The 19,089-nt window shown below is 35.9% G+C and overlaps 1 protein-coding gene and 1 long non-coding RNA gene across 2 annotated transcripts; both read right to left on the reverse strand.

The window, feature by feature from the left end:
- Nucleotides 1-770: 770 nt before the first annotated feature.
- Nucleotides 771-17,482, reverse strand: LOC107713149 (uncharacterized). Its single transcript, XR_001636865.1, has 3 exons — nt 17,472-17,482; nt 5,595-5,598; nt 771-904 (listed from the first exon to the last, which is right to left on the reverse strand). It is a non-coding gene; the product is annotated as an uncharacterized LOC107713149 (long non-coding RNA).
- On the reverse strand, nt 10,245-15,983 carry LOC107713148 (homeobox protein CDX-1-like). The gene is made up of 3 exons (XM_016518581.1): nt 15,490-15,983; nt 13,085-13,233; nt 10,245-10,502 (listed from the first exon to the last, which is right to left on the reverse strand). Exons 1-3 carry the CDS (start codon nt 15,902-15,904, stop codon nt 10,305-10,307), a joined length of 762 nt encoding a protein of 253 aa, XP_016374067.1. The 5' UTR covers nt 15,905-15,983; the 3' UTR covers nt 10,245-10,304.
- Nucleotides 17,483-19,089: the final 1,607 nt, after the last annotated feature.

The raw sequence follows: 19,089 nt of genomic DNA on the forward strand, positions 1-19,089 counted from the left end.
CCCCCTTCACTCTCACCAAAACTACAAGTGATGGGCACACTTTTACAAGAAAAAAAAGGAAACAAGGTTAATTTGTTAACTATATGCATCAATTTGACATATAGTGTCATTTCCATGACGACCAAGCACTTACCGCCAAGCCGCATCCTAGCAAACGGTCACTGCACTGACATTATAAGTTGCCAGGTTGCATCCATTTTATGATTAATGTTTTATTTTGTAGTTCTTCTGCATTTGTACTTTATCTTTGTGTGGATTACATTAGCCATCCACTTTAAAGTAAGACTGTATATAAACTGCATTGTTTCTTTTCTTATGTTATTGAAGCTTTCACTAATACTTAATGATGGTGAGAGTTAATAACATTAGTATTTTTAATTTTTTATTTTTTGCACAACAGTTGCTAACCCTCATACTTTCTTTGATGCACATTGGGTTTAAGATTGATTAAATCAACATATTTTATCATGAAGAAGTTTTAGTAATACTATAGCATAGTAATATTATAGATATTTGGAGTGACTCCTTTTTGTTGTTATTATTTATTAAAATGATCTTTTATAATATTTTAGCAAATGATTAACTGTATTGTAAATGAATCAGTGGACAGAGATTTCTACATTTAGAAAAGGAGCAACAAATCTATTAATGCAGGGTAACTCTTTAGTTTAGGGATCAATTCTCACTATTAACTAGTTGCGTATTACTAGCATATTTATTAGTACTTGTACTAGTACTGTTTATTAAAGCTCATATTAATGGCTTATTCTACATGATCATATTTTAGATCCCTAATACTACCCCATACCTAAACTTAATTACTACCTCACTAACTGTTAATAAGCGGCAAATTAGGAGTTTATTGCGGCAAAAGTCATAGTTAATGGTTAGTTAATAGTGAGAACTGGTCACCAAATTAAAGTGTGTGCTAATACAGTTTCCAAATCTATCGGTATATATGCAAAACTGAAAAAAGTGTACAAATCTGTGAGTACAGATTGTAAACTGAGAGTAAGCATGAAATGATGAAACTAGGCAAAGATGAATGGATCTCAATAACTCCTATGTGACCCTATGGAGCAGTGTAGAAAAGAGAGCAGTTTGGGCATTTTCTTTATTGAACATGAAATGGATGCAATATTTGTCAGGTAAATAGATTTAGAGCTCATGTTAGACACTCTGGGGGAGCTGTGCTGACTGAGTCAGACAGCTGCTATTGAATTGCTCTTGCAGTACTTTGATGACGTTACATTTGATATGTTATGTTCAAAAAAAGCTAATTCTGTAAAATAAAATATCTCCCTTTGCATTGAACTTTGCAGATGTTGTTTATGCTCAAACGGGAACATTACACATTAACTAAAGTTAAAAAAGTGAATCATAATCAACGACCCCTTTAAGTATCCCTAAGATTTTAAAATAAATATTTTAATAAGTATCACATTTGCGTGTTCACAGTTCTCTGACATTGGTTAATGGTCATATGGCATCCAGGTAAACATAAAATATTTACTTTTTTCACTAAATATATACTACAAAATAAATAAATAATTATTACCTTACAACCTATGTGTATTCAATTCCACATTATTTGAATATCACAACATCAATGTCTGTCAAAATGACATGCACAATACACAGTAGTATTTACGAGAAGTATATGCATTACCTGGAAAACCCACACTACTAGATGACTACTTTTGACCATTTCATCACTTTCTGAGAAGAAGAAAATGACGGCCTGAGCAGCTTTGTGGGATGATCATAATTTCTGACTGGACATCATTATCAGAGAGCGTTTACAAGAAAACCTGGATCATTTCATGTGCATGCATACATGCAGCTTCATCCATATAAAAGTTTCTGTTATAGGATCTGTACAGAAATGTCGCTGCACCTCATTCTGTCTGCACTGCAGTGAGGACACACTGTCACAGAGACACATTCGGCTGCATGCATCATGGCCATTCGTGAAAGTCAACCTTGTGCAACCACAGACACAGACGATTCATACCACATTTATGTGCCGAACTCGCCTAGCTTTTGCAGGGTATAGTGCATAATAGATAGAAATCCTCTTCACTGACCTAAAAAAAAAATCAAGGATTCTTGGCCTTCAAAATTGGTATCCATAAGGACCCCAAGCGATCTTTGGCGCCTGATTGCTTCCTACACAATCACTGTAGGAAATATGTAGTTTGAACTACATTATAAATAATGACAATAAATGTCTGTTTTAGTTAGCTTATGTTCTAGAATAGCATACAGACCTGACTGGCCTGATAGCTTAGTTTATGTACTGCATATTTGGACATCTTTAAGGTAACTAAGTCGTTCAGATATTTCAGTTATTTATCATTTGATTGTTATTACTTATTAACAGTTTATTAAGTGTCCATTTTTTTATTATGCACTTTATTAAGCAATTATATACATATTTTAAATTAATGCCATTTGTATGATTAATTTATACCTGATTTCTCACAAAACTGTGCTGCCTTGAAATTTACTCTTCAGACTCAGTAATAAATATATAAGTAACTAGTAGAGATTAGTATCCTGTGGCTTCCTCTAGTGGATAACATTAAAATTACAGTTATCATTTGTGATTCACAGTATAGAGTTATAACCATACCTCCAATTTTGGGACCTCTGTGATTTACGGTCTCTGGTGCCCAGATGCTCTTAAGACAGAATAATAATAAAAAATACAATAATAAATAAATATAGCAACAAGTGGCAATTATCAGGGTCCAAACAAAAGTAGCACCAACAGCAATAGGTGACATAATTGTCTTTATTTTCAAATATGTTTTACTCCCAAGTCAACCATCTTGAAGCTATATATATTTCAAGTTTAATGAAGCTTACTAAATTACATGCTCATTCCTAAAGGAAATCGCTCACCCTCATGATATTCCAAACCTGTCTGAATTTCTTTCTGTTGAGTTAAGAAGATATTTTGAAGAATGTTGATAACCAAACAGTTGCTGGTAGGCCATTGACCTTTTTTTCCCCCTATACTGTGGATGTCAGTGGCTACCAGCAACTGTAAGATTCAACAATTTGGACACAGAGATGCTTTGAGATACCTGTATCTATGGGATTGAACCATATATGGCATTGACTGAAAATGAAGAATGAAGTTAATAATAATTCTTATGTTACAGGCACTAAAACATAAAATCTTGTTTTTTCAAGCATATTTCATCATCCTTTTCTAGTTTTAACATCCATTTGTTTTTTAGACATATCTCTTTAAAAGAAAAAAGTGTATTATGCCTACTCGGTAAATAAACATCCATGGCATTTAACTTTTTTTTCACTATTTATGTTTGTCTTGAACAAAATCTAAAATTTGAGCTGCTGGGAAGTTTCTGGAATTTGTTTGATTTAACATGGAATGACGGTGAATCATGGTGGGAGAATAGTGATAGGCCCTATATATTTTAAAAATAAAATATTGATACAATATAGTTAATATAAATATGAAAAATAATACTTCTTTCTAAAGAAATTTGTGAATTATATTTGCTCAAGAATGTTTTTAGTTTTAGCATTTTGAGTTTGTTCAATACTCTGTTTGAGTATGAATGCAATTTTTTGTTTGCATCAATATAGCAAAACAAACTTTTAATCCAATTTTTTGCAGCGCAGTCTGCAATCTCCGACTCGCTCGCCCCCCCCCCACCTGTGGAACTACCTGTGCATTACACGGTTTTACTGCATAGCTGCCAGCCAATCAGAATCCAGTATTCAGACTACCCATGGAATAATTGGATTTAACATACAGTAAAGGTCTTTGCAAACTGAGTCCGAAATTTTCGCACGTTATAAAAAAAATACGACCTCACGTTGTGTCAATCACGTTTAAACACTGTCTCCGAAACTTTCGTCCGTCATAAAAAATTCGGATAAGGTTCTAATTTCTGCATTTTCGCATCCGTAGCAAGCATTTTGATAGGAAAGGATGACAAACTTTACTAGTACCTTTAAATCATGTCGCAAGTGATGCATTATGCATATCAGGTTTCCTCTGGATATTGCTGTCCTCAAACTGCTCAGGTAGCCTACCTCAGGGAACGATGGTGATGATGACAAAAACTGGTGATAATACAAATATGTCGATTCGCAACATGAAAACAGCTGCTATTGGAAAAAACAACAGAGAAAAAGTAAAGAAAAAGGTGTCTATGCACTAAAAACCAACAGGTCTCTGCCTCAAATAAGAAGACATAAAATAGTTGCCCTTCAGTGCTAAGCCACTAATAGATTAATTAAAATGTTATTATATAGTTCCCATCCACCTGCACTATAGCTTTAAAATGTGCGTTAAGTATATGTGACATTTGCGGTCTTTTTTTTTGCTCACATGACTTTTGGCTTTTTGCGGGTCAGAGTTCAGTTCAACAAGCTTTATGTCTTGTGTTCAACGGAAATCTGCAATTACACTTTGGTTTTTGAATGCAAAATTACTGAACCATTCCGCTTTCAGTGCTGTGTGGTATTTCATTTCATCCCAGAGATCAGTCTTAGATCCTCAAATGGTCAAATGCGTTATTGACGAAACTACCTGATTGTGTTTACGCTCCCACTCTCCCATACAGCATGAAATGAAGTTAATTATAGGCTACCTAAAAGTAGAACTGGTTGTAATTGCGTATTAGTGCATTAATAAGCATGCATGAGCATGAGAACAACAGGACATCCCACTTCGCGAGCGAACGACTCTCTCTCTTTTAAGAAATGCTTAATTGTATTTATTCGTGCATCGCTGTTCCGTGTTCTTTTTATCTACTTAATAGATCTGACGACATCATCTGATCGTGATAATTAATCTCTGGCTCCAAAATACATAAGGATAAGAAGACATAGCCTAATAAACATGTAGGCCTAGCTGTTTGTTGTAGGATTCACAAATCTTTTATTTGTAGTATTTTTTACAGTCTTTAGATTTTTATTTTATTGACAAGAGATTGTAATGTAACGAGTAATTTGTTTAGATTTACCTGCATCGTAAGGTCATATAGTACATTAAAGCTCCTTCCATTGCTTGGAAAAAGCGAAAATCAATTAAAGGGGTCATATGATGCGATTTCATTTTTTCCTTTCTCTTTGGAGTGTTACAAGCTCTTGGTGCATAAAGAAGATCTGTACATTTGCAAAGACTAAAGTCTCAAATCCAAAGAGATATTCTTTATAAAAGTTAAGAGTCAACCACGCCTGCCTAAAACGGCTCGTTCTAACACGCCCCCACATATCTACCTCACTAAGTGGGAAGATTTGCATAACGCCGCCCAAATGTTCACACAAACAAAATAATGTTCTTTTTAGCAGCATCATATGACCCCTTTAAATGTAGTAAGGATCAGGAACACTTTTCTAACGGCGCATCACAGAACTCTTTACTTTGTTCTTTGTATCTCCAGTGCTGTATAAAGCAAATGAATGACTAATTGAACAGCTACAATGTGAGAATAAGTAGGCTACTTTGTGTTTGTGTGTGTGTGTGCGTGCGTGCGTGTGTGTGTTCAGTTGTTGTGTTTTTGGTTTTGTTTTGTTTTTCCTATGAGAAGCCAAAGGAGAATTTTTACATTGCTGGATAATAAAGTTAAATCAATCAATCAATCAATCAATCAATTCAATTAATAACTCAATCAATTAATCAATAACTTGTGATCTGCTTTGTCATTGCAGCAAAAGTGCCAAAAATATCTTGGGAGGCCTTTGAATGTCATCTTCAATAATGTGGAGGTCTTGGAGTCAAAAAGCTTGCGAACCTTTGATTTAATATATTGTACATGCTATTGATTTTTTTTAAAGGGGTCATATGATGTGATTTCAATTTTTCCTTTCTCTTTGGAGTGTTACAAGCTCTTGGTGCATAAAGAAGAATTTCATTACATTTTCATTGAATTGGCTGACTATTTTTATAGACAATATTAATTTATACACCATAATAGTACAATATTAAAATAATGATAATAAAAATAATTTAAATAATAATAATAATAATAATAATTATTATTATTATCCCAGCAGCTGACTTACAGAAATCTGCTTTAAAAAAGCTGTAGTCTGCTCTCATTCAGGTTTAAATGTACAGACCTGGATTGTTGCTATGACAACAGCTCTGAGATTAGTTTTGAAGGAGGAAGGATTGAGTCTAAATCTAATTCAATCTAGATAATGCAGTAATTCATGTACGAAGAATGGGGCCCAGGGCTGCGTTCAGCCCCGACAAAAACGGTGCAAAACGTTTTTTAAACGGAAACGGTGGTGCGTTCAACACACACACCTGATGACGCAAGAGTTGCAGCTATGGCAGCTTGGATGTTAATTACATTGTGCGAGCTGTCTCTTTAATACCGCGTGGTTTACATACATGTTGCTGCTGATTGGGCTGACATGTTTGACACACCCACCAAACAAGAGAAAACACATCTCAAACCCCGTTGCACACCGTTTCCAGGAAACATGTCGTTCAAACCGGAAACCGTAGCAAAACGGTGCACACCGGTTTGAGCTTGAACTTGCCCCAGGTCTTGGATGTTCAGCTTGTTGACATTTGAACTTTGACACAGGATACATTAGTCAATTTAAAATACTGCACCTGAAGATGAATATAGAGCAGTTATTGTCTTTTCTTAGGCTATATGGCATGACCTGCAACCCTTTAACTACATTTCTAATTTGAGTGAAAAAAAAACTTTACAGTACTTCTGTGAAAATTATGCTCAGAATGACAGTTGAAATCATACTGCTATTTTATTGATGCTAAAGTTTACTGAGCATTCTGTGTGGGTTAATCATTCACACCTCACATCTCAGGAACTGAGGTTTGTTTCTTGCACGTCTATCTTGGATTGCCAAACATGAACTTGTGTTGACATCAATACATTGTCATGTTGAAATGCTCTGAATTATCAACAAAGGCAAAGGTTGATTATGAAGGTGAAGGATGAGGCCTTCAAAGCGAACCAAGCAAATGAACTCACACTATCAAAAATCTGGTATTTGATATCAAGATATGCCACAATGATGCAATTTAATAATGTATTTCATGCTCCCTCTGAGCCGTTCGTCACTGCTGGCAGCTATTTTGCAAGAACAATGGCCCGATTTATTGCATTTCCGTTTGTTAAAAAAAAAAAATTCTCAAAAAGAGTTTTTTCCAACAAATTGTTGTTCATCTTAAAAATATTATAATATATATATATGTACAGTGGGTACGGAAAGTATTCAGACCCCCTTAAATTTTTCACTCTTTGTTATATTGCAGCCATTTGTTTGAATCATTTAAGTTAATTTTTTTTCCTCATTAATGTACACACAGCACCCCATATTGACAGAAAAACACAGAATTGTTGACATTTTTGCAAATTTATTAAAAAAGAAAAACTGAAAAATGCTCAGTATTTAGTAGAAGCACCCTTTTGATCTAATACAGCCATGAGCCTTTTTGGGAAAGATGCAACAAGTTATTCACACCTGGATTTGGGGATCCTCTGCCATTCCCTCTTGCAGATCCACTCCAGTTCTGTCAGGTTGGATGGTAAACGTTGGTGGACAGCCATTTTTAGGTCTCTCCAGAGATGCTCAATTGAGTTTAAGTCAGGGCTCTGGCTGGGCCATTCAAGAACAGTCACAGAGTTGTTGTGAAGCCACTCCTTCGTTATTTTAGCTGTGTGCTTAGGGTCATTGTCTTGTTGGAAGGTAAACCTTAGTTCCAGTCTGAGGTCCTGAGCACTCTGGAGAAGGTTTTCGTCCAGGATATCCCTGTACTTGGCCGCATTCATCTTTCCCTCGATTGCAACCAGTCGTCCTGTCCCTGCAGCTGAAAAACACCCCCACAGACAACTGTTACCAATAAAATGAACCCTGTTACACATGTTTGTATATATTTTTGTTTGATAATAATAAGAATTGGTAAAGGCATGGCCAGCACAGGTATTTCGTTGAGTATGTGAGTAAATTCCGCTGGGTTCAATGAAAAGGTGTCATAGGCACTTAACCATATCTGCTATTTATAGAGAGTCACTAGAATCATTGCTTTACAGCTCCGGTGTTTATGTAGAATTATTCTCGCCATTATAGAGATTATTAGTGGGTATAACTATTGTAATTGGACGTTTATGATACAATAGCCTCGTAAACAACCAGCTGTATAAGTAATAGATAGACTAGACGGGTAATGAGTTTGTTTAGTGTTTTAAATGAAGATAGACAATTGGATAAACCCTGTTTTACACTATTTGCCCTAATTAAAAATCTATCGAATTTTTTTTTTTTTTTTTTTAATAGCAGACTTAAAAAAGTAGTTTTAAGATTGGGGGGAAAAAATTTTCTTCAACCTTAAATTAGGACTGCACGAAAATCACTAGTAATCAGTAATACTTTGTTAACCAATTTTCTCTGACGGCACAGGGTTCTTCTTCTGAGTCTGAATCATTTAGACACAATCAGCTTTAAATGCATCAAGAAATTATAACTAATATTTGGGTTTCCTAATAAAAAGTTCTCTTTGTACTTCATATAGAATTACATATGAAGAGCATTACCAACATGTTTTTGTTACTGTGGTGAGAGTATTTTTACAACATGCCCCCCAATAAACTTTATGGCCTCAGAGGCAGCTATCGGCAAGCTTGTTTATACAGTTCTCCTCTTAGCAGAAATAGAGCAATGATAAAGAAAAATGGAACAATACAATGTAACAAGACAGAGCTAAAGAATCATTAAAGCCTCTTTATTAGAACACATTAGAATGCTTTTGTAGAAACATGGTATGCCACTATGTTTGTCTCATCGGTCTATTCATAATCCAGAGATTACATTTTCACTTATGAGAACTCCTAGTATGCTGGTTTTGTAACTTGAACCATTTAAAGTTATCAATATGTCAATATAATTTAGGGTTAGGCAACAAAAGTTCATGATTTGGTGTTCTCACAGTATTGAATGAATATTTTGATATTAAAAATGTAATAAAAGTTGTTGTGTATATGTACATACGTACATGATATACAGTAGTCAACATTTGAAGTGGATTAAAACCTTTCATCAAAGTTGTCCTAAAACCAAAACAACACCCGTTCTTGTCTTAGGATGAACTTTGATGAGCTTTTTTGATCCACTTCAAATGTTGACTACTGTACACTGCGAAACCGAGTTATTCTGCTCCTTTAAGCATTAGCACATCAATTATATAGCTAAAATGTGCCAACGCTTTAAGATATAGCAGTTCAATCTGTGTCTAACAGAATATCATTTCTATTTCTGCAGCACGAACATGTGGGGGCCATAAAGAGCCAAAGATATCCATCACAATATCTTCTCTAACCTAAATATACAGTTCACAGAGATGAAGATGAAGGTTCAGTATGGACATATGGACACTCTCTGCGAATGGACATGTATGCAGGCAGATGCATATTGTTTGCTCAACAGTCCCTTTCGCCTCGGCCTTTGGACGCCACACCCTGGCTTTGTTAACGCGGTCATAAAACAGGTCCTGTTGCGGCGACGCCGTAGAGGAGATATGTTCTGCCCGTCAAGCTGAGCTTCTCTGTCACACCATTGATAAGAGAGTCCAGAGTGTGCTTGATAATGAAATAGCTCACAGTTTCTCAGCGTGCACTCGTCTCTTATCCAGCGATGCCGTTACACTGTGCAAACAGCACCCGCTCCTGCTCGAGTGCCGTCTATTCACTCGCACGCTAGCAGGTCTTCTCCCTTTCGATGAAGTGTTGATAAAACACATCGGACATTTCCCTCCAAGTTTCCCTCAAGTGAATATGAAAGCACCTTTAATAAAACTGACCAATCAATGCTGGACACAAACAGCTCTGTTTCTGATATCTGTGGGAAGACACGAGTTAACAGATAGGAAAATGGATGGAAATGCTGCTTTCCTCGGCGAGTCTGAAATGAATCACTTTGCCACAATAAAACATATATTTTATTAATACAAATTACTTTAGAAATATACAGTTATTTGAATTCACTTTTACAATCTCAAAACATATTAAAGTTTACAGTGATGAGCAAAACAACAGCAGTAATAAAGTACTAGAATAAAGAAACCGACTTGACCATGCAGAGTAATATTACACAACCTTTCAGATTCATGTGTAGGCTACTTCAAATGTTGCTGCATTACTTTTCAATGGTTCTTGACTACTTTTTATTCAGTCTTTGTCACGGTTGTCACATTCGTGTTGTGTTTTCATTGATGGGTTGATTTGAAAGTACTCTGTGTGTAAAAGTGTGAAAGGGCTCTTTATAAAAACTGCTGCAGGTCTTCAGTACTCTTCTTTGATAGTCATTGGCATAGATGGTGATACCAGGCCACTGCTGCTGCTTGTGACCATGGGAACATTGCCTTGCAGAGCTAAACCAGGTGGGGTTGGTGTGGTTGTGGATGCCGGCTGCGGCTGTTGCATCTTCTTTTTGTTGACTTTCCTCTCTTTAGCACGCCGGTTCTGGAACCAGATCTTCACCTGCCAACAACATGCCATAAGTCGTGCTGAAAAAACGTTGTTCCTGGTCAAAGTTGCGTTTTATGTTTCATCTATGCTGCATTACACACCAGTGATCCCAATCAGCTTCTACACGCTTAAAAATAAAGGTTCCCAATGGGAGGGTTTCACAGCGATGCCATAGAAGAAACATTTTTGGTTCTCAAAAGAAACTTTCAGGTAACAGTTATTAAAAGAAATTTTTTTTTCTGTAATAAAAATGTACAGAAAGACATTTTATTGGCATCTATGATTCTGAGAAGAACCTTTAACATCCACGGCACCTTTCCATTCCACAAAAGTTTCTTTATAATGCAAAAGGTTCTTAAAGGGATAGTTCACCCAAAAATGAAAATTAGCCCATTATTTACTCACCCTCAAGTCATCCTAGGTGTATATGACTTTCTTCTTTTAGACGAATCCAATCGGAGTTATATTAAAAATTGTCTTTGATCTTCCAAGCTGTTTAATGGCAGTCAGCGGGTGTTGCAGTGCTTCAGTCCAAAAGAAGTGAAATAAAGCGCATCCATCCATAATAAAAAGTGCCTCACACGGCTCCGGGGGTGAACAAAGGCGTCCTGTAGTTTTTGTAAGAAAAATATCCATATTCAAAAAGTAATAATCACTTTAATCTAGCTTGCGACAACAGTTGTACACGGAAGCAGCTCCGCATTTGCGCATGCGCCGGTGAGTCTCATGAAAACCAATGTTTGTTAACAGGAGCAAAGGAAGCAAAGTTTCCTTACTTTAGCAAAGGAAAACCAGTCTCCTCTTGGCTTATATCGAAATCCTCCGACATTCTTCTTTACAAATCCTCATTTTGTACTTCTAATTTGTGACCGTTGTTTTGATCTCTCCCCTGCGCTTCCGCTCTAATAAGTGACCGTTGTTTTGTTTTGATCTCTCCGCTGCGCTTCCGCGTTCGTCACTTCTGAGCGGCACAAGAGCAAAACCGGCCTCATACGTCATCCGCCCGGAGCTACTTCCTTGTATAACAGTGGGCGCAAGCTAGTGCTGGGCGGTATACCGGTTCATACCGAATACCGGTTTTTATTTTTGTTATGATATGAATTTTGAAAATACCGCAATACCAGTATATGTCACTTAAACAACGTTCGGAACGCGACACTGTTTGAAAGGGGGGTTGCACTGTGGTGAGGGAACAGCTGTATGTGTTACTAAGCATGAAAGTTCCGAAACTGAAGCTGTAGAACTAAAAGGAACGTGATGACACAGAAGAACTCATCCACAATATCCACATTGACCGCCACAAATATCCACCGCCCCCTGCCATCAGCTCCCGCGTCTCACACACCGAGTGCGACTTTAGCACTAGATTTAGCAACTTTCACACCCTTTTAGCGGCTTTTTTCCATAGAATATTCATACTGACAAACCTAGCAAATTAAAATGTTCTTCACATTCAAGAAGAAAATGCTTCTTTTAAGAATTTTTCACTGAAAGATTCTTTAGAGAACTTTTGGGGTTTTTGAAACCTTTTGAAACCTTTATTTTTAAAAGTGTACCATGGATATTAAAGGCTCAGGGAACCAAAGATGCCAATAAAGAACCTTTTTACAGTATGAAGAACCATTTGTACATTAAAAAGGTTCCATGGATGTTAAAGGTTCTTCATGGAACAATAAATTCCAAAAGAGTGCATGAATAACCTTTAACATCCATGGAACCTTTCCATTCAACACAAGGTTCTTTATAATAGAAAAAGTTCTTAAGATTATTAAAATGTTCTTCACATTCAAGAATGAAATGCTTTTTCTAAGAATTGTTCTTTGAAAGGTCCTTTAGGGAACCCAAACCCCCTTTTTGAACCTTTATTTTTAAAAGTATGCCATTGGTGTTAAAGGCTCTTCGTGGAACCAAAGATGACAATAAAGAACCTTTTTACAGTATGAAGAACCATTTGTACATTAAAAAGGTTCCATGGATTTTAAAGGTTCTTCATGGAACAATAAATTCCAAAAGAGTGCATGAAGAACCTTTAACATCCATGGAACCTTTCCATTCAACATAGGATTCTTTATAGTGGAAAAAGGTTCTTTAGATTTTTAAAGGTCCCCTGAAATGCTTAGAAATACGCAGCGTTACTCTATGTGTTGACGTCATTTTAAATGAAACAGGAAGACAGGGCGGGACATATCAAGCAGCCCCACCCCTTTTTAAAATAGCCAATAGCGTTCGTTTATATCACAGCTTGGGCTAGAGCCCTTCAGAGCCGTTGAGCTCCGTAAAGCCGCATTTGACAGGGTTATATTCTAAATGCGAATTTTGTCACTGTTTTGGAGCACACTGCCTTATAGATAACCTTAAAAGTAACATATTGATACTAACACCCAAAAAAAACTTTAATTTTGATTTCATGGGGACTTTCAAATGTTCCATACACTAAGAAAAAAAAATGTGACTGAAATGTTTTTGGGGAACCAAAAGTGATTTTTCTGTGGCATCACTGCAAACCCCCTATTGGAATATTTATTTTTAGGAGTGTATGTGAAGAATATGTTGTCTAAGAACATGATGACTGAAGACTGTATAGAGCAGCTAACCTGTCTCTCTGACAGACTGAGTGCTGTTGCCAGTTCTGCCTTTCTTCTTATTGTGATGTAACGGCTGTAATGAAACTCTTTCTCCAATTCCAGACGCTGATGATCCGTGTACACTACCCGGTATTTGTCTTTTGTTCTGGTCTTCCCTCCTAAATGACAAACAGCATAACAAATTAATTTTGCATTAAAAGTCGTCAATTTTAAACAAATAATTGTGAATCAGTCCTTTTGAGAAGTATTTTCTACACGACTCTTTCCTTTTCACAGTAGGCTCTGATGAGTGTTTTATCACACGACAGAAAAATCATTTTAGTTTACTTTATTTATTTAGCAACAAATTGCTTGGCATAAATGTACATGTATTCGGTGTAAACCTGGTTCCTTTCAAGGCTTTTCTCCATTTTTATTTTAAGTAGTTTTTACTCACTAAGCGTACAGAAACATTTGACTATAATTAATTATAATGTGATAGACATAAAGAGTAATTTTTTTAGTTAATGTCGTTGTGTTTATCTTTTCTATTAAAAAGTAACTATGGGAACACAGTGTTTGCTCCCTTAATCAAGCCAATCGTTAAGAGCACACATATATAAAACACCAAGATGTTCATGTTATAAAGGTCTTTGGAATCGTGTCTCTATATTTCAAACTTAGTTTACCCTGTCAGCGGCAAGAGGGGACTTAAGTGGCTACCAGGTTAAATATTAAAACAACGCCTGTCTAGGGCAACAGAACTCCAGATAATTAGGCTTCTCCACCATAGCATCTTCACTTTAAATCTCACTAGAGGCCATAATCTCTTGGTATCATTAACCCGGCCAAGCAACTCTCACAATCCTCCATTTAAAAAGCCAGGTATTTAATTGTGTTATATGAAATACATCTTAGAATCTTAAAATAATAGTGACAGTGAGCTAATAACATCATTTGGGCTTGGCTCCAGACTTCTCAAAAAGACCGTCTGGCTACTGAGTTGTACACTCTAAAAAATGCTTGTTTGCTTGGTTGTTTCAACCCAACTTTGGGTCAAATATGGACTAACCCAACTTTTGGGTTAAAAATTTAATGTAAAAATGTAACCCAACAGTTGGGTTAGTCCATATTTGACCCAAAGTTGGGTTGAAACAACCCAGCATTTTTTAGAGTGTATGTTAATGTGTGGCAATTAAAACTACTGTTTTGAGGAATTGCCTCAAGATTGTAATTTATGGCATATTAATTGTTCATATGCATTAGGCCAATAAAACTAAGTGTGAAAGTGTTTGCACAGAAATAGGTCCAACTAAATATATCATTTTCCTTCAACTTGCCTGTGATGTCATGGTATGGCATACATTTGAGGAGGAATTGAGAGTTAATTGTTGCGAGCTGACAGAGATCAAATACCTTATGAACAATGTGCTGAAATATCAGAATTTTTGTTTTTTGTTTTAATAGAACTTGCAGTATTTACAATAATTCCAAATCTCACTGTTTAAAACTGGGCGGAAAAAATAGCCCCAACTGTACACATTTACAATACATTTTCTTTTCATATTTTTATTCAGTTTTCATAATCAGTGGGATCCACAGTATTTAAGTTTTAACAGCAGGCTTTTGGTGACATTTCCTCCAGTCCTGTGAAATTGCCTTATTGATTTTTTTTTCTTTCTGTTACATATTGTGTTGTTTTCTAAAAGGCATCTTTTTATTTTTTTTATTTTTTTTACATTTTCTATACTTTTTTTTTCCAGTTCATTCCTCCTTTCTGATATTTTAGTCATGTTAATTACACATGCGCATCCGTGTATTCAACAACTTCTCGGCATCCGGACAAAAAAAGAACAAAGAGTGACATCAAAGCAAAGAAATTCACACAAATCACTATATTAGCATGACAATCAAGTGAATACAGAAGAGTTTGCTTCTTTGCCTTATTGATTTTTTTTTCTTTCTGTTACATATTGTGTTGTTTTCTAAAAGGCATCTTTTTATTATTTTAATTTTTTTTACATTTTCTATACTTTTTTTTTCCAGTTCATTCCTCCTTTCTGCTATTTTAGTCATGTTAATTACACATGCGCATCCGTGTATTCAACAACTTCTCGGCATCCGGACAAAAAAAGAACAAAGAGTGACATCAAAGCAAAGAAATTCACACAAATCACTATATTAGCATGACAATCAAGTGAATACAGAAGAGTTTGCTTCTGAACCACTGCGGGACCGAGTTGAGCTGTAGGCTAGTTTTCCCGTTACATGTTCATAGCAGGCCTTTTTTATTTTATTTATTCCTTTATTTATTTTTACCTTTTTTATAATTTTCCTTTTTTTTTGCGATCACGATAGTTAATATTCTCTATAATAATTATTATATTGTATTTTTCAAAATACAATCATTTCATTTAAAGATTTCAAAAACTCACCTGAGTTGGACGGCGGCGCGCTCCGACGCATCCAGTCGTAAGGGTTCCGTCTCTGAGAGTTGGGCGACAGCTGACCGACTGATGTGTTTATGGAGGATGGAAGAAGGCCAGGCGCTTGAACAGACGAAAACTCTGGAGGGCTGAAGCCCAGCTGACCAGTGCTCGAGGTCGAAGCTCCAGTTCCCGGCCCGTAAGGTGTCCATTCCTCTCGCGGAGGAGGATACGCGGGATTCCAGGCTCCTGGTTGGCTGTGGTGAGGGTCGCTGGTAATTCCAGAGACGTGGTGGTATCCTGTGAAGTCTGGATACTGAGGAGGTGCGGGGACAAAATTCTGAGGGTTCAGGTTTAGGCTTGGGTGTCTTACGGAATTCGGGTACACACTGGTGTCCTTCTCCAAGAGATAACTCACGTACATTTTTCCGCCTGATGACTCCAGTGCATAATATGCACCCAAACAATTGATCTTGGCTCCTTAGACCCAGGTTTCCCTATAACCTGACGGTTCCTCTACCTGGCCAGATTCTCTGAACCCTCCAGCCTCGGTGGCTGCTAAAGGTTGCGATGTTGACGTCACTTTTATGATCATGATGATCACCCTCCCACGGTCTCGAGACTGCCTTGGTGATGTTCCAAGTCAGAGCGCTCCACGAATGAATGCCATTCAGAATGTAAACCTATTAGTATAGGCCTACATGCCCTCTAAATACAACGTGTAAAAATGGCATGAAATTTAAAAAGACAACACGTATACATTTACTGTTGTAAGAAATGTTGTAAGAAAAGTAAAATATGATTTAGCTCATTACTTGCGGATAAAATACACATAAGCCTATTGCATTTAACAAGCAATCATGAATAGCTATTTTTAAGGTAAATTAGGCTTTTGTTAAATTTTTTTTTTTTTTTTCAGAAATACAAATGCTAGCTGGAAACGGGAATTCCCCAAATTCCTTGTGCGCACCATCATATTTGATTCGATTTTATTTCAAGTTCAAGTTATTCTTATTTTTGTGTTCCTAAGATTGGTGTTGGTAATACATGTATGTTGTTTAGTTTAGTGCTATTTTTGCATTTGTCTTTTTTATTGGAAACAGGAGCTAATTATCATGAACTTTAATTCTTATGTGGCCTTCCATTTTGCCACGTTTTAATTTCCTTTTACATATAAAAGAATAGCCCGAAAGCATTTGTATACTATTTTATGAGTTAATGACATGAACTGTAAAATATACTGTGACTAAAATACCGTGCCGTGATACAGTGTCACTGTGTTTTTATGATATGATGGCAAACAAAACTACCAGTTTTTAGCATAAATTTAACAAAACATTATTATTGCAATCTCTATAATGTTATATATTAGTCTACACACACGCACGCGACATTCGATTATCAGCTGATTCAAAACAAGGAACAATGTCTACAGTGCGAACAAGACAAAGATCATGTTCGTAATATGATCATTTTATCAGATCGATTTTATGGGGTATGCATGTTTTAAACGTAGGCTACATTTTTAGACAGATTATATGCAATCACATTTTATATATTCTTAATACAATGAATGCTATAAATCGTAAATGTAATTGTTATATATATATATTTTGTGAACTGTACACATGGAACAGCCATCGGCGCAAGACGAAATGAAAAATTAGACATGATTATTTTACAGTAGCACATTAAATATTATAATAGGCCTATATATAGAGAGAGAGAGAGAGAGAGAGAGAGAGAGAGTATTTTAATTGGATATATATATCAAAGTCCAATTAAAATGTGTTGTTAAATTACGTAAATTACGTATGGCTGCATTTTAAGTATCCCTGTCTTCTGCACGGACTCCAGGACTTTCAAAGCATTTAATCTATGAGCCAGTTTTCAAGAAGAAATTGGACAGAGATAAAACTAATATCGCCTACCAAATTATTTCAGGATGTCTCCATATCAGCTTTTATGATATGAAAACATCTAAAACACACGGCCATAAAATTATGAGCTGTCCAAAAAAGAAAAAAAAAGAAGAAAAGGTGGTCTAAAATGAAAACATTTGACACCCAAAGTGATGTAAACCATGTGAGAAAACCCGAAATGTGTGACGTCGTGCTGGTCTTGGGTAATTTAGAGTGTATAGGCTAGTTATATGTGTAGCTGCTCAATAGTATTTATGATTATGTTCATGTTGTAAAGACTAACAAGTGTGTGTTTGTGGGCTAATACATTTATAACCGTAGTAGCTTTTATTTCACTGTTCGGCTAGAAAACGGTTGCCTGTTGATAAGATAACGACGTGGAATATACTTTCTTACATTTTAATTGGTTTACATCCTATTTTTATTGTATTCAACCTTTACTGACCTATATCTTAAACGGAGTTACTTAAAATACACACGATTTATCAAACTATTCATCAAGTTGTTCTTCAGGATTCAGTGATTTCTCACTGAGGAGAAATGTTAGTTTATAGTTTGACTCGCGCTTTTCCTCTTCACTTTAAACATTACCACTCAACTCTAATCACAGGTTAATGTCACCATCTGAAAACGTGCAAACACTTTACACGCCATTAGGCACACCAATAAATAAACATGTTTCTCCGACGCAATGTAAAAGACTTCGAGGAAATAGAATACGGTTTTGGTCAGTTCAGAAGGAGAAAAGGCTTTCAAAGCGATCTGAGAGGATTTAGATGCGTGGGGTCACATTTCACATCCAAGTGTGACTTCCTTGTAATTGAAATGGGAAGAGCTTTCGGGAAAGAAAGAGAGAGAGAGAGAGTTAATATACAAATCAAATTTTTATGAATAGCCTATAAATAAAATATATTAATAAATAGGCCCTATGAATTTTAATGTTGATTAAAATGCTGATTCAATTGTTTTGTACACTGTAATTTATGTATTTTTACAGCTGTGGAAGCACTTGTCTCGCTTAAAATAACCATAGAGTGTTTGTATAAAAGCAAAGCTAAACAGAGCAAGAGTGTAACGAAGGCTGATGGTTGATAATAATGCGAGGAAAAGCATTGGACTCACGACAGAGAGCTCGTTGGGCTTGTTAACACAGTGCTGATGTAAAAGTATCAGTAAATATATACGTACATTTACAAGGCATTTCACTTTATTCCTTCGACCATTCGAAAGAACGAGATCAGCGCTCAGTGTTTCCATATTTTAACAATATACGAGGTAAAATTAAAAAGGGGTGGGGAAAAATATGTTTGTTTAAATAGGTATGAGAACAACATCTGAATTTGTTCCTTCTTACCAGGAGCAATAACCTATATTTACTTAAGCAAATTAATAAAAACTAAACTTTTAAAAACCAAACGCCTATATTGGACTTGCTTTAGCCTAGCTAGCTAGCAGATAACAAATACAGTAGCAGATACCAATTGCAGTGACTTGTTTTTATAACAAAACAAATAGCTACAGTAAAGCATGTCGTAACTAGTGAAATAATATTTAAAATGTATGTAGTAATTTAATTTCAATGTGCTAATGTATTAAGGAGATGGTTGCATCTGTATTTTATTTTCGGCTAAACAATAGGCTACTAAGCAAGGCTGTGTTTGTACTAGCGTAGGCTTAAGTCTAGGCT

This window comes from Sinocyclocheilus rhinocerous, unplaced genomic scaffold, assembly GCF_001515625.1.
Source record: "Sinocyclocheilus rhinocerous isolate Xijiao unplaced genomic scaffold, SAMN03320098_v1.1 scaffold387, whole genome shotgun sequence".
Classification (NCBI taxonomy): domain Eukaryota; kingdom Metazoa; phylum Chordata; class Actinopteri; order Cypriniformes; family Cyprinidae; genus Sinocyclocheilus; species Sinocyclocheilus rhinocerous.